Source organism: Salvia hispanica, chromosome 6 (assembly GCF_029641045.1).
Source record: "Salvia hispanica isolate PSC_SH4W2 chromosome 6, Shi_PSC_v1, whole genome shotgun sequence".
NCBI lineage: Eukaryota > Viridiplantae > Streptophyta > Magnoliopsida > Lamiales > Lamiaceae > Salvia > Salvia hispanica.
In genome coordinates this window covers 40,875,190-40,888,720 of record NC_142697.1, presented here as the reverse complement: position 1 = coordinate 40,888,720, position 13,531 = coordinate 40,875,190, and the positions used below count along the sequence as shown (strand labels likewise).

General features: G+C 36.6%; 3 protein-coding genes across 3 annotated transcripts; 2 read left to right on the top strand and 1 right to left on the bottom strand.

Annotated features, from left to right (window-relative positions):
* Positions 1 to 884: 884 nt before the first annotated feature.
* Positions 885 to 1,668, top strand: LOC125206850 (uncharacterized). Its single transcript, XM_048106070.2, has one exon. It carries the CDS (start codon positions 891 to 893, stop codon positions 1,479 to 1,481), a length of 591 nt encoding a protein of 196 aa, XP_047962027.1. The 5' UTR covers positions 885 to 890; the 3' UTR covers positions 1,482 to 1,668.
* A 514-nt stretch (positions 1,669 to 2,182) lies between these two features.
* LOC125206539 (putative inactive ATP-dependent zinc metalloprotease FTSHI 3, chloroplastic) lies at positions 2,183 to 6,080 on the top strand. Its single transcript, XM_048105786.2, has 5 exons — positions 2,183 to 2,324; positions 2,403 to 3,449; positions 4,241 to 4,564; positions 5,156 to 5,456; positions 5,582 to 6,080. The coding sequence occupies exons 2-5, from the start codon at positions 2,439 to 2,441 to the stop codon at positions 5,779 to 5,781; spliced, it is 1,836 nt and encodes a 611-aa protein (XP_047961743.1). The 5' UTR covers positions 2,183 to 2,324; positions 2,403 to 2,438; the 3' UTR covers positions 5,782 to 6,080.
* Positions 6,081 to 9,521: 3,441 nt separating this feature from the next.
* On the bottom strand, positions 9,522 to 11,732 carry LOC125203581 (proline dehydrogenase 1, mitochondrial-like). The gene is made up of 3 exons (XM_048101960.2): positions 10,957 to 11,732; positions 9,984 to 10,873; positions 9,522 to 9,874 (listed from the first exon to the last, which is right to left on the bottom strand). Exons 1-3 carry the CDS (start codon positions 11,479 to 11,481, stop codon positions 9,832 to 9,834), a joined length of 1,458 nt encoding a protein of 485 aa, XP_047957917.1. The 5' UTR covers positions 11,482 to 11,732; the 3' UTR covers positions 9,522 to 9,831.
* Between the last annotated feature and the right edge of the window lie 1,799 nt (positions 11,733 to 13,531).

Sequence of the window (13,531 nt, the reverse complement as noted above, 5' to 3'; positions counted from 1 at the left end):
AATTTAAGAGCTCGACTTTGATGACGCGATGGAAAGAAAATACGTATAAATTGAGACCTGAATGTAATTCCTCCATAGACTTTCCCTAACTTGATGTCATTTTCAACATTCTTAATAATTAACGGCCCAAACTAGAGTAGACTAATAGCCATTGAATTGCAGCATATATAGTGGAAAGCCCGGCCCGCCAAAATATTGATTACAATATTGGGCTTATTCCCAACATTGGGTGTTTTCGTTCATTGTTTTGAATAATGATCGAGTCTCATCAAGTTTAGAATTATGCTCGATAACTAAAATATTCGATAACAAGAACGAAATAATTGTTGTGAATAATTTGCCTACGTTGTGATACTTGTCAGTTGTCAAGATCTGGACAAAAATTATATTTGAATGGTTATAATTTTATAATATTTGTAATGACAAATATATGGAATGTGGATTCGTATGATTTCAATGCAGCGTAACTTAAGGGATTCAATTATGTGTTTTTGGCTTTCAACAAACTATTTAAGATATATATTTACTTTAAATTAAATTAAATAAAATATAACTATATTATATTATATGAACAAAAAATTAAAGAAAGTAATCCATGAACAATTAAGATTAAAATTAAAGAAATCGGTAGATTTGAAAAGAAATCGAGTTATACCATAACAAATCTAAAGAGCTAAAAACAATACGACTCCTACTGTTGCTGGGATAATGAAAATTAAAACAAATCCAAATACACGCCACAAATTGGAGAAAATAATAAGTACGGAGTACTATACAAAATCTAAAACCCCCTCCAAATTGTAAAAACAAAGTAGGATTGAATTAGTAGGTGCTCTATAAATAAACCCAAAAACATCCCAAAAATAAAAAAACTTAGAATTTTGTTGAGCATGGAGCGTGAGATGTTCTTCAGCGAAGTGAAGCGGAGTCTCCAGCGCAGTGATTCCCCAGATCTCAACATTACATTCGAGTTCTTCTTCTTCCACGAATATTACAACCTCCGAGTTTCCCCACTCCCAACTCCCCTCCTTTACTTTGACAACATGGACTGCACCACGGTCTACACCACCGTCCAAGGAAGCCTGTCGCGCGCCACCGTGGAAGACGCGCTCGGGGCACCCTTGGCCCAGAGCCTCCGCGGCCGCGAATGCGAACGCGCGATCCAACTCGCCTGGCGGATGGTGCCGGGCTTTCTCATGCGGGAGGAAAACCGGAAGCACGTGGAGTTGACTATCAGCATGCGGATACGGTTCAAATACTTGGACGACGCTCCTGCCGCGCCCTCGTCGCTCTGGAGGCTCGACGACTGGGACGTGGACGAGGAGGATGGCGGCTTCTGTCGCATCTGCTTGGAAGAGGCCTATGAGGGGCTCAGAATGCCGTGTTTGGATGTGTTTCACGCCGACTGCATTGTCGAATGGCTAAGGATGAGTCACTATTGTCCGGTTTGCCAGTTCCAGATGCCCACGCCCATGGACTAGAACTAGAATTTGAACTAAACCTAAAACCAGGAGCTTAAGCCTCTACCATATTTACCAAATTTTTGTTTATGTTATTTTTATCGTAGTGTTTAAATTTTAGTGATTTTGAATTGTTTTAATCTAGTTGAAATTTTTGATGTTGTTGAAATTTTATTTGTACTACTAGTTATTTTTTTTAAATATTGAAATGAGGCAAGTTATATTAGTGATGTTGTGGTTGAAATAAGATTGATCAGTGAATTTTGGAGTATTGTTATTATATACTAATATCACAAAACTTTTTAATTTTTTTTTTCTATAAATTTAAATAGTTGTTGAATTTTTCCACATTCCATACAATTCTTTGCTACATGTATGAGATATATAGTCATATTTGTCTTCTAGTGACTTTGTAATCACATTATGTCAATGAAAAAATTCAACTAACTATTTAAATTCCTAATGTTATGTATGTCAAAATTAAAGTTATGTGGAAAAAAAATAAACTTTTAAAAAGTTTTATATTATTAGGCGCCAATATTCCATGATTTTATTCGACAAAAATAGGAAAATAATTTCTACTATGTGATTTGGAAGATTTTTCAAATTTGCTTGAAAATCTGAGTCAAGGGTATCATATTTTAGAAAAGAACCTTATGCGTTACTCTTTGATAATTGCAAACAACCCCGATAGAAAACCATTATTCTGCAGCCACCCCAAGATTTTTCACAAAGAGTCGGAAAAACGAAATCGGATAAAAATCTACTGCAATTCTCTGTCTTTTATCTCCCACTTCAATCGTCCAACTAAACCAAGCCATATCTTCACACTTCAGTCTCAAATTCAACGTCATATAGAAAAAGGTACGTCCTACACATTTCTCTGAGGCCATTTAGCACTTGCTTGGTTGTGAAATTAGATTGTGACAAATCTCACAGCAGGTTCATGGAAACTTTTCTTTGACTATTGATTAAAAAATGGCTTCTTTACCTCTAGCTTGGAGTAATGGGTTCTTGAATGCACAAGAAAAGTTGAATCTTTGTGTTGTTAATTCTAAAGTTTATGGGTTAGATAGAAATCGATCTTGTTCTGTATCGAGGAGTAACTTTGGCCCTGCCGCAAGCCCCTTTTCGTTGAGTAATTGCTGCCGAAAACCGTATCATAGACTGTCATGTAGCAATAAAATTAGGCTAATTGGAAATGAGAAGATAGATATTGATGCCCAGTTGATTAGAGAAGGAAATAGGGGGAAACGGAGGAGGTGGTTTTCTTTGAGGTTGCGCCCTAGGATAAGGTTACTCTCGAGGAGATTGAAAAGGGCTTCGATTAGGTCGATGCTCGATGCCCTCGGGACGTTTCTCCGCAAGAACGTGAAGAGAGTCACGTTTTCGACTTCTGTATCTGTTGTTTTGGGGCTGTGCTTTTTGTTCCTTAAGCTAACTGCTATGCCGAATCCTAAAGGTGTTCCGTATTCGGACTTGATCACGAGCTTGCAGAGTGGGAGTGTGTCCAAGGTGCTGTTTGAGGAGGGTACTCGTCGTATATACTATAACACGAAGGTGTCAGCTGTGGAAGATGAGTCGATGAGTAAGAGTGAGAGCGTGCTTGAGAATGAGGGCGATGAGGAGGCTTCACGAAATAGTGTGGCTGAGAAAAATATGCTTGTGAAAGTCACGAAACCGAAAAATGCATCCCCTGCGTGGGAGTTTTCTACGAGAAAGATTGATCACGATGAGAGCTACCTTCTTAGTTTGATGAGAGAGGGGGGGATTTCGTATGGCTCAGCACCTCAATCAGTACTTATGTCGATGAGGAGTATCTTGATCACAGTTCTTACTTTGTGGATTCCTTTGACTCCTTTGATGTTTCTTCTCTATCGTCAACTTTCTGCTGCCAATAGTCCTGCCAAGAAGAGAAAACCTAGCAACCAATTGGTTTGCTTTGAAGATGTCGAGGGTGTTGATGCTGCCAAGGTGGAGCTTATGGAGGTATGTTGTCTTTCTTGCAAAATGATGTCCCAGAAAGTTCTGTAATTCGGTTTCCCATATGAATAGGTCATGATAGTAGGCGAAGTTTTTGTGCTAGTGTGTCAAGATACTTGCTGAGTTGCCGTTCAACTTCTTTATTCGAGTTATAACCTAAAATATTGCAACCAACTTGAGAAATTTAAAATTGCTAACTGAAATAATATATTTATGATAGAGATGGTAACTGAAAAGTTGAAATGAAAATTCTTTTGTCCCATCTAAAATCGGAAAGTCCAAACATGGGTTGTCGAAGGTGAGTATGTTCCAGTTGTTAGAGACATAATTCTTTCTGATTCTGACGTTTGTATGAAAATATATATTCATGTTCTTTGCATAGCGTTGTTGTAAAGCTGTAGTACTATAATGTTAATTTTTGGACACGAGGGGCTATAGAAAAATGGGAAGTGATGTGCAGTTTGCTCCTGGATTTCCGTGAAACTAAATCTACGGGCAGTCAGTTGCTGATTCATTGCAGAACAGTGTATGCAGGATTAAGGAACTTGCTTGGTGAAAAGCATATTTATTTTACTCCCTAAACTTTCGATATTGGTTCTGGTTTACTTCTTCCCATATTGGTAGATGAAAAAGGCTTTATTCATCATTGAGTGTATCTTCCTGTATTGTCTGATACTAAATCTTCATGATGTTGAAACTTTTTGGGACACACATTAATTGAGGTTACGTTGTTCACTTTCGTATAATATGAGAAAAAATGAATTTTGTATATGACTCCAGTTTTTCCTCTTTAATAGGTAGTGTGTTGCCTCCAAGGATCAATTAACTACATTAAATTGGGTGCCAAGTTGCCCAGAGGTGTGTTGCTCGTAGGCCCTCCAGGAACAGGAAAGACTCTACTTGCCCGTGCTGTTGCTGGAGAGGCAGGAGTACCATTTTTCTCTGTTTCCGCTAGTGAATTTGTTGAATTATTTGTTGGAAGAGGGGCTGCCCGCATAAGGGACCTTTTCAGTGTTGCAAAGAAGAATGCACCTTCGATTATTTTCATTGATGAACTTGATGCAGTAGGTGGAAAGCGTGGAAGAAGCTTCAATGATGAAAGAGACCAGACACTGAACCAGGTATTTTCAATTGCATTTTCGCTTGTGAGAATTATATATTGTAGCATTTCCATTTTTATCATTGCAACTTTTTAGTGAGCATTACACTCCAGATTTTGCATGTTGTCAGGCATATTACTGTGAAGGTAATAAATAGTCCAACATATGGTGCTTATATAGTGTAGTGTTGCAGATGAGATACACATGAGATAATTAATCTCTGGTTGAAGGTTGCTGATTTAAACGTGAAATGTAACATGGTCATTGCCATTTCTAAGTGAGATTATGGAAGATTAGAACAGATTTCAACAAACAGGTAGAGGGAGTGACATAATGATGTCGTCACAAGCCTCTATTTTGCACGAAACCAACTTTAAACTCGTTCCCAGTGGTAGAAAGTGAAATTACAAACTCCTTTATTCAAGTTGTTAAATAGTACTAGGATAGAGTATGGTGAATGTGGAAGTATCAGAACTTTAACTGGAAATTGTCCAATGTGCGATAAGATTTTACTAGCATGTGTTTGGCTTTTTAAGTTTCTTTTAACATTGATATTGATTCCCCAAAAGCGTGATATGGCTAATGGCCCTTATTGTCGCTGTTATATTCTAGTTGCTGACAGAAATGGATGGCTTTGAGTCAAACATAAATGTGGTTGTTATTGCTGCAACAAATAGACCAGAAGCCTTGGATCCAGCTCTGTGTCGACCTGGCCGGTTCTCCAGGAAAGTATACGTTGGAGAGCCGGATGAAGAAGGGAGGAAAAAGATTTTAGCAATACATCTAAGAGGAGTTCCTCTCGAGGAAGACTTGGGCTTTATTTGCAACCTAGTTGCATCCCTTACCCAAGGCTTAGTTGGGGCTGATCTTGCAAACATTGTCAACGAAGCTGCCCTCCTTGCTGCTCGCAGAGGTTTGATCAGTTTTATCGAGCCCTAAAATATCCCAGTTGTCTATTTTATTGAGGCTGCCTTGCTTGCTGCTTGTCAGTTGTCACTCTTCATGTTAAGGTAACGTTGTTTTGGGTTTAATTTGCAGGGGCAGAATGTGTATCGAGGGAAGATATCATGGAAGCTATAGAAAGAGCAAAATTTGGAATAAACGACGAGAGGCAAAGAAATCCAAACACGATAAGCAAAGAACTCGTAAAAATATTTCCTTGGATGCCTTCTCTTATGAAAAGAAATGATAATTGGAGAGATGGGGGTGAAGGGCTAGGCTATCAAACTTTGAGCTAATAAGTCTGTGTTTTTTAGCATCTTCTTACGTGTTTGTGGAATCGAAAAACATGTTTTTGAGTGCACAATCTTCACATCTGTACTATTATATCTTTAGCACCCTCTCAGGATTTGGCTTCAAGAAAGGGTCATCGTCTTTGTTGCTATTCTCAAAAGGTTAGCACCTTCATCAGATTGGTAATATGTCGATTTCAATTCTTTTAATGATTAGTTATGTTTCTGGTTGAACCTGTAATCGGGATTATAACTCCGATGAGTGATGCACATTTTCCTTTGAATTATTTCGCCCTATTGTTCCATGAGATGTGTTCTTGAAAGTCGGTAGATGTAGCAAGTGTAATGCGGCGTATGATAGTTGGTTATCCCTTCTGCTCTGTGAAAATGACTTGGAGGTTGCTCGACCCTTATCAGAATTTTCGGAGTTGTTGATCTGAGTTGAATCAAAGCATCGACGACGATGAACCCTAGCTGCAGATACTGCATGTTCCCATGTTTAAGATGTGCTTATATTTTTCTTTTATAAAATACCTGTAAACTAGAATCCACTTCATTTGAAGAACTCTCAAATCTTCTTATAATGTCTTGGATACTCTTCAATGACTTAATTATGGGTTATTAAGGGATGAACATGATCAAGATGTGGACATGTCACTTTGTTTAACACTAAGATAAAGTGTTTTGCAAAATAAAACATGATGAAATTTAGACATTTTATATTGAATTGGAATTCCAGATTTTTCTTTATGATAATACTAATAAAAGAAGTTGTTATTATTTTGATTTAGACTGGTGGTTTGTAGTCAATTCTTACTTAGACAAATGAGACTGGACTTTGCAAAATAAACTATAGACCAGTTAGGATATCTTTCTCAGTTGTAGTTTCCTAATATTTTGAGTAGATTTGACGTTAATGAATTGTTAACGTTGATGTGGAATTAAATTAGGAAGAAAAGTACACGATTGATCAATATGCATGATTTTTGTCTTTTTTAGCAAACATGGCTCAAAATATATGACATTTCAATTGACAAATAACCAAACCACGTGTAGAATCAGATTTCTATCCTCAATGAAACTACCAATATATTGTCCAATCATTTATTTATGTTTGTGAAATTTGGTATAGGCTAACATATTTGGAGTTAATGTGACTGCAACATGCATTTCTAATTTTCTATCATACCCATATTATATAGTACAGTACTATATAGAAAGCCACAAAAGTAAGAGTTGGGTTATTGAGTCCTATTAATTAGTAGTACTAAACTATTTTTCCCAAATAAGAATGTCGACAAAACAAGAGTTGCAGATAGGCACCACAAGATCTTGTGTCATAATTTCCATTTTAAATGAATCAGATACTATCATTTTTTAATGTAAGAAACATGTGCTGTTGCATTGTTTTATGTAAAATAGAGTAGGTGACCTATGTAAGTTTCACATAAATATGCAATATTGTCAAGTTTTCAATTTGTATACCAAGTGGGTATACCATCCCTAATAACATATATATTGAGATGTTGAATAAGATTGAGCTACCTATTCAAAAAATATACATTTAAATTTCCATTTATCTGATAATTTCCTGTTAGGTAACTAGTACTTTGAACTAATTGGAAAGCTAGTGTAATTAAAAGTTGATTTTAAATACATATAGCATGAACAGAAATGAAACATCATTTCGGTAACATTTAAAACCTAATTAAATACATGGACATGAAATAATGAAACGTCAACGTAGCTCAGTTGATAAGACATTTCTCCTCCAATTATTAGATTGGAGGCTCGATCCATCTTGAAAAAAAATTGGGGAATATTATTATTTTGACCCATTTTTTAAAAGTTGAAAAGATAAGAAAAAATAATTAAATATATACTCGTGTTGATTGCTGAATAAATAATGTGGTTGATTTTCATGATGTCAAAAATCTGACGCTGTAATGGAAAAAATGCTGTTCCTGTAATTTTCAAGTCTCGAATTTTTTTTTGGACTAGAATAGTCAAATTTGATGAACTTTTAATATTGATTTGTAAGCATTTTTTGGATGAAATTGGATTGGTTGTAGTTGTCTCTTTCCACAATTTGAAGTTGAAAATGAGGCAATGAGCTAGATGAATGGGAGACGTGGTATAAATGGGTTCCACGATAAAGACATTTTCGCAAGAGCAATTTCAAGGGCAAAAGGCAAATTAAAATAATATACTCAACATATTTTTTTTAAAGTAAACATATTTTCTTAAAAAAATAAGGAAAACCAAAGAAAGAAGATAAACGAATAAAATAAATATACCTCTCCACAAATTAATACTCCTATATTAGAGTTAATTAAGTGCTTTTTACTCATTACACAAAATATTAATTTAATTACACTAAAAAGGCAATCTCAAATTTACGAAAGTGCTAGTAACATGGGCCGGATGGAGTATTGTTATAGATGATAAAAAAATATAAATTTATGCAGTATTTGTAAATTCTTGGGTTTTTTCAGCCTAGAAAAAGTTATCTTCCCATTTATTTTATCTTTTGCCTTGAGAAGATGTAAAGGTGCATATTTAAAATTTTAATATTGGAGAATGGGATTTTAGTGTTGACTAAGGTGATGCAAATGTACACTGATGGTTAGAGATTGAAGGATTAGGAGAAACAGAATTAAACGCAAGGAAAACAGAAAAGTGGCTGCAAAATATTTGATTGAGAAAATTAGTAATACATAGACATAATTTTAAGTTAAGTTGATGTATTGTAGTAGTACTAGTTTAAAATGTACTATACTTATTAAATATATTAATGGTAGTATATTTTTATATATATATAATAATGTATACTATTATTTGTAATATGTATAATTTGTTTTGTGATATGTGCAGAACTAATTTCTAGTGCCGAACCGTCGATCCAACACAGAGTTCATTATTAGATAGCACGAATTTATTTTAAGATCATTTTAGTTTATTCTTTTCATAATAAAGTAAAATGATCTAAAATGAACTCCGTAAAAAATGAACTGACTAACTAAAAATGAACTACTACATGTTATCTAACAATGTTTTAAAATGAAGTAAAACAAACTAAAAATAAAGGGTTCGATATTTCGGCGCTTGAAATTATTTTGAAATTGATTATAATCTTATATAAACCTATTTAACCGTAAGAAAATAATAGATTTAATAGAGCTGTTATCAATATTGTTTTTATGTTCATCTAAGTCTTAACAACAAATCTATTTATGCAACTGTGCAAGCGAAAAAACAGTAACAAATCCCTAAATGCACGTAATTATGTACTCTTGCTACTAATACAATAACAAGATGTACTCCTCCACCATTATTATTCCATAAAATAAACTAATAACCTTCTTGGACAAGGATCAAGGAATTAAAGACCAAAACCCACATGTATTTTAAAATGAAAAAAACATTATCAGCCATTTTCATTAAATATGGAATATTTAAACACACAATTCGTGTATTACACACGCTACTTATTAAACTAAAAAATGACGGAGATATCATTTTATAATAATGACATGTCAGATCACCAACTCATCCTTATTGAATCAAAACAAAAGAATCTATTTGTGACGCTGACATTTTCTCAAGATTCCAATTTCTAGAATCAAGCATTCAGTCATTGTGCCGTAAAGCAATTTTCCTTTTAAAATATTAATAAAGTTGATTGCAACTGTTAACAACTCCCACATTTGAACAATACTAATATTATCATCATATATAGTCACAAGTAGTAAAATTCTTGCCACAAATTTGATATCTGAATTGAACCAAGAACAAATTTTACAATCTCATTAACAATGACTCAAATACCCTTGAAAAGGAAAAAAAAAATTGAGAAGAACTTGCCAGGACTATATCCTGAAATACTGGACTATTATTGGAACTTAAGAGGGTTCCAAATTTTTCAACATTGAAAACAACACTCTCCTTCCCTCCAATATCTATTTTTACAATTCTTTGCAGTGCAATCTCCTTCGTCATCGTCGTCGTCATCATCATCATCACTATAATTAATCGAATTTGGAATCTGCGCATCTTTCAGTGCTCCTTGGGCGACTTTAGTCTGCGGATAAGTTCATCTCTGCAGTAATTGGAGTATATATTTAAGGTGAGTTTAGTAAAGAAGATAAATAAACAAAACACGATAATAATGATTTTAGGCCATTTTTGGTCATATAACGATTTTTTACCTCATAAGCGACCTATCGAAGGAGGATGCAGAGAGGATTCCCCTGTTTTCCTCTGCCCGTCGTAGCAGATACGGAATGATCTGATCAACGGGCCCGTAGGGCAGGTACTTGCTCACTCTGAACCCGGCGTTTTTCATCCCGAACGAAAGCGCGTCCGCCATTCCATACAGCTGAGCGCAATGGAGGCGCTTGGTCTCCTTTTCGATTCGATAATCCACGGCTTTCTTAGCTGCCAGTTTCCCTGACTCCATGTTGTGCGTGGCCAGGACCAGCGAGCCCGAGCCGCGGCTGATCTGCTCCAGCATGAAATCCGCGCACTCGTTGTAGCACGCGTGCGTGTTTTCGATGGAGTCGTGAATTGGGGATTTGACTCCGAGAGAATTAGCTAGTTTGTTTTCGGATGCCATGTAAGCGCCTCTCACGAGCTTGATCCCCACCGGCACGCGCATTTTGTCCGCGGCGGTTTTCGCCAGGAGGAGCCTTTCCTTTGAGTCCTTCAAGTAGGCTTGGATTGTGTTGAAGATCAGCGGCTTCTCCGCGCTGGTGGTGAACTCCACCGCCGCCGAGTACGTGAAGTAGTCGATCGCCGGCTGGATCTCCGTGTCCTCTGCGTCGATCAGGATCGGGAGGCTCGCCTCGATGCTTTTTTTGCAAATCTTCGCCATCCTCTCGAAGGCGGCGTCGAGATCGCGTTCTTCCTCCGCGGTTAGCGGCGCCGGCTGCGCCGCGGTGTGGTAGAACGGGCTGGAATCGACGAGGAGAGGCAGCGATTTTCGCTTCCACGGCAGATTCAACGATTTATCCATGTGCTGCCATCTCAGTAGATCGCTAACTCTTTTCAGTATGCGGAATTTGCAGATCGCCGTGATCTTCACCACCACGAAGCTTATCTGAATTCACGATCAATTCTCAGATTGTCAATTGCAATCGTTGAGTTTGGGATTAGGTTAAATTAAATCAGATGAAAACTCACCGGAGAATCGACGGATTTAGCGGATTCAATTGTGCGGAGGAATTCCTCCATGCTAACATCGCACGATTCGTTATCCTTAGCGTGTTCCAATCCGTAATCAAGCATCGCCGTGAGACCGGTCTCCCACAGCTCCCGCGCGGTGGCGTTCGCCGCCGCGAGATCCTTCCCGGCGCAAAATTGGCGGTAGAAGGTCCGTTCGGTGACGCCGAGGATCGCCTTCCTACACAGCGGGCCCTCCATCAGCTTCGATTTCATGACCCAAATGCCAAAATCGGCCACCGGCGGCGTCGCGGCGAGGCGGAGCGTGATCACCGACCGGAGCAGCTTCGAGGAGGGGACGGACGAGAAGAGCTTCTTCGTATCGGTGAAGTTGACGCGGCCGTCGAATTCGTCATCGGCGGGGCCGGCGTCGGCGTTCGGCGGTGGTTCGGGCGCGAGTTTCTCCGCAAGGGCGGCGGTGGAATTGGTTCTGGCGCCGGATTCGAGGCGGAGAGGGAGCCGAGAAAGGGCGTTTCTTCCGGTCATGTTTGCGAGTGTAGTTATTTAGTTGATGTGTTGGCGGATTTTATAGGTGAATTTCGGGATTGAGGGGCTGTTTGGATGTGCTTAATTTGGATAATCGGATTTGAAATGGCAAGGATTAAGTACTCGAAATTCTCGATATTTCATAACTAAATTAAGGAGATTCAAATCCGTATTGAATAACTTATCCATACAAAATTGAAAGATTCCTGATTAGAGACGAGATAAAATAGAGGATTGAATGATGTTTGTAAAGAGAATTGCCAATTTTCAAGGATCATGGATTTAATTATAAATCAAAACAAGAAATCCTCATTTAACGGGTCTATATATTATCCCTAATCTGGGATTGTCCTAAACATTTGGGATAAAGATGCATTGTCAGCGCTGAGCAAGAATACATTCATTTTGCCAACTCAGGGCTGAATCATTAATAAATATGTGCCTAAAAAAAACACAATCCAACGACGAATCATTAATAAAAATGTGCCTAAACAAAAGAATCGACGAATTCACCGACTTACTATAATAGTCAATCATTTACTAAAATTAAAAAAAAAACTCGCTTTTGAGTTTGAATGGAAGCATGGAATGAAACTCCAGCATGCGAGGAGCTGTCAACATCAACAAGTTGCAAATTGACTGTAACTTGGTTGCAAACAAGTTGTGTGGATAATAGATTAATAACATTAAGATATGTGAAATCCTAATTACAATAATTTTTTGAATTTGATAAAGAAAAAACCAAATATTACTCAGGAAATTCATTTGGCTACGTGTTGGTATTATATAATTTTTTATGTTTGCAATTTTGAAATGATTTTGATAATGAGAAAACCCAGACGTCAAAAGCAAATCGGCACGTGCTGTGAAGTATACATATATATTGCCACCTCAGGGCTGAATCGTTAATAAAATTAAATAAAATAGGTCGTGGGTTTCAAGTTCAACTTTGATCTATGTCATTTGTTTATTTTGTTAATAAATCGGTATCAAAGGAGCAGTACATTCTGATTCACTCGTCCTTATTATAGTAGTCGATCTCAGATTCAATAAAATAGTGTAAGATGATATCTTGGATTCCCAAATAGTTCCTTATGTGTGAATGTGAGTATTTAATTAGGCAATGAGTCGGCATTGACACTCATCAAAATCAATTTTTATTCTTAAAATATTTAGGGATATTCTCTTATTAGTCTTTTTTATATTTTTAAAACACAATCCAATTAAAAGCGTGAAATTAAAGCAATTTAACTTTTTTGGGACAGAGAAAGTATATTATTTTGTGTGCGCGTAATTAATATAATTTTATGAATCACATATTAATATAATTTATTGAATCATGTGCTAATCATGCTCAACCAGGTTTGCAAATTAAGGCCGAAAAACATACTTATTTTGTGTGCGCGTAATTACTAATGACTATTTTATGAATCGCATACTAATATGACAATTTTTTTAATCACATGCTAATCATGCTCGACCAGGTTTGGAGATTAATGCCGAAAAGTATATTATTATGTGTGTTCATTGTTACTAATGGCTATTTTATGAATCACATATTAATATGACAATTTTATGAATCACATGTTAATCCTGCTCGACCATGTTTGCATATTAAGGCCGAAACTCTCTTTGCGGGTAGCAGAATTTAAACTCATGACCTCAAGACCACCACAACTCCCCTGCCAACTACACTACAATCCGTTGATTTAGTCTTTTTTTTAGGTTATTAATACTACAATTTAGTCTCTCTCTTTTAGGCAAATTTCTCTTTCTAATAAATTGAATTCTACAAATGATACTTTAATCGATTTTTTTCTTTATTAATTTTTTATTAAAATTTATGTAATCTAACTATTAAAATTTAAAACTGTAGGTAGACAACTTAACCAAATAAATGATAAAACGCGATAGGATGAGCGTCATGAATTAGTCTGCAACAAAAATTTCACGTCTAAGAAAAGTGTAATGAACCCTCAGAAAAGAGTGGAATGAACAACGGGACAAGTTTAGTCAATGAATAGTTTATCATGGACTCTTCACGACTAGA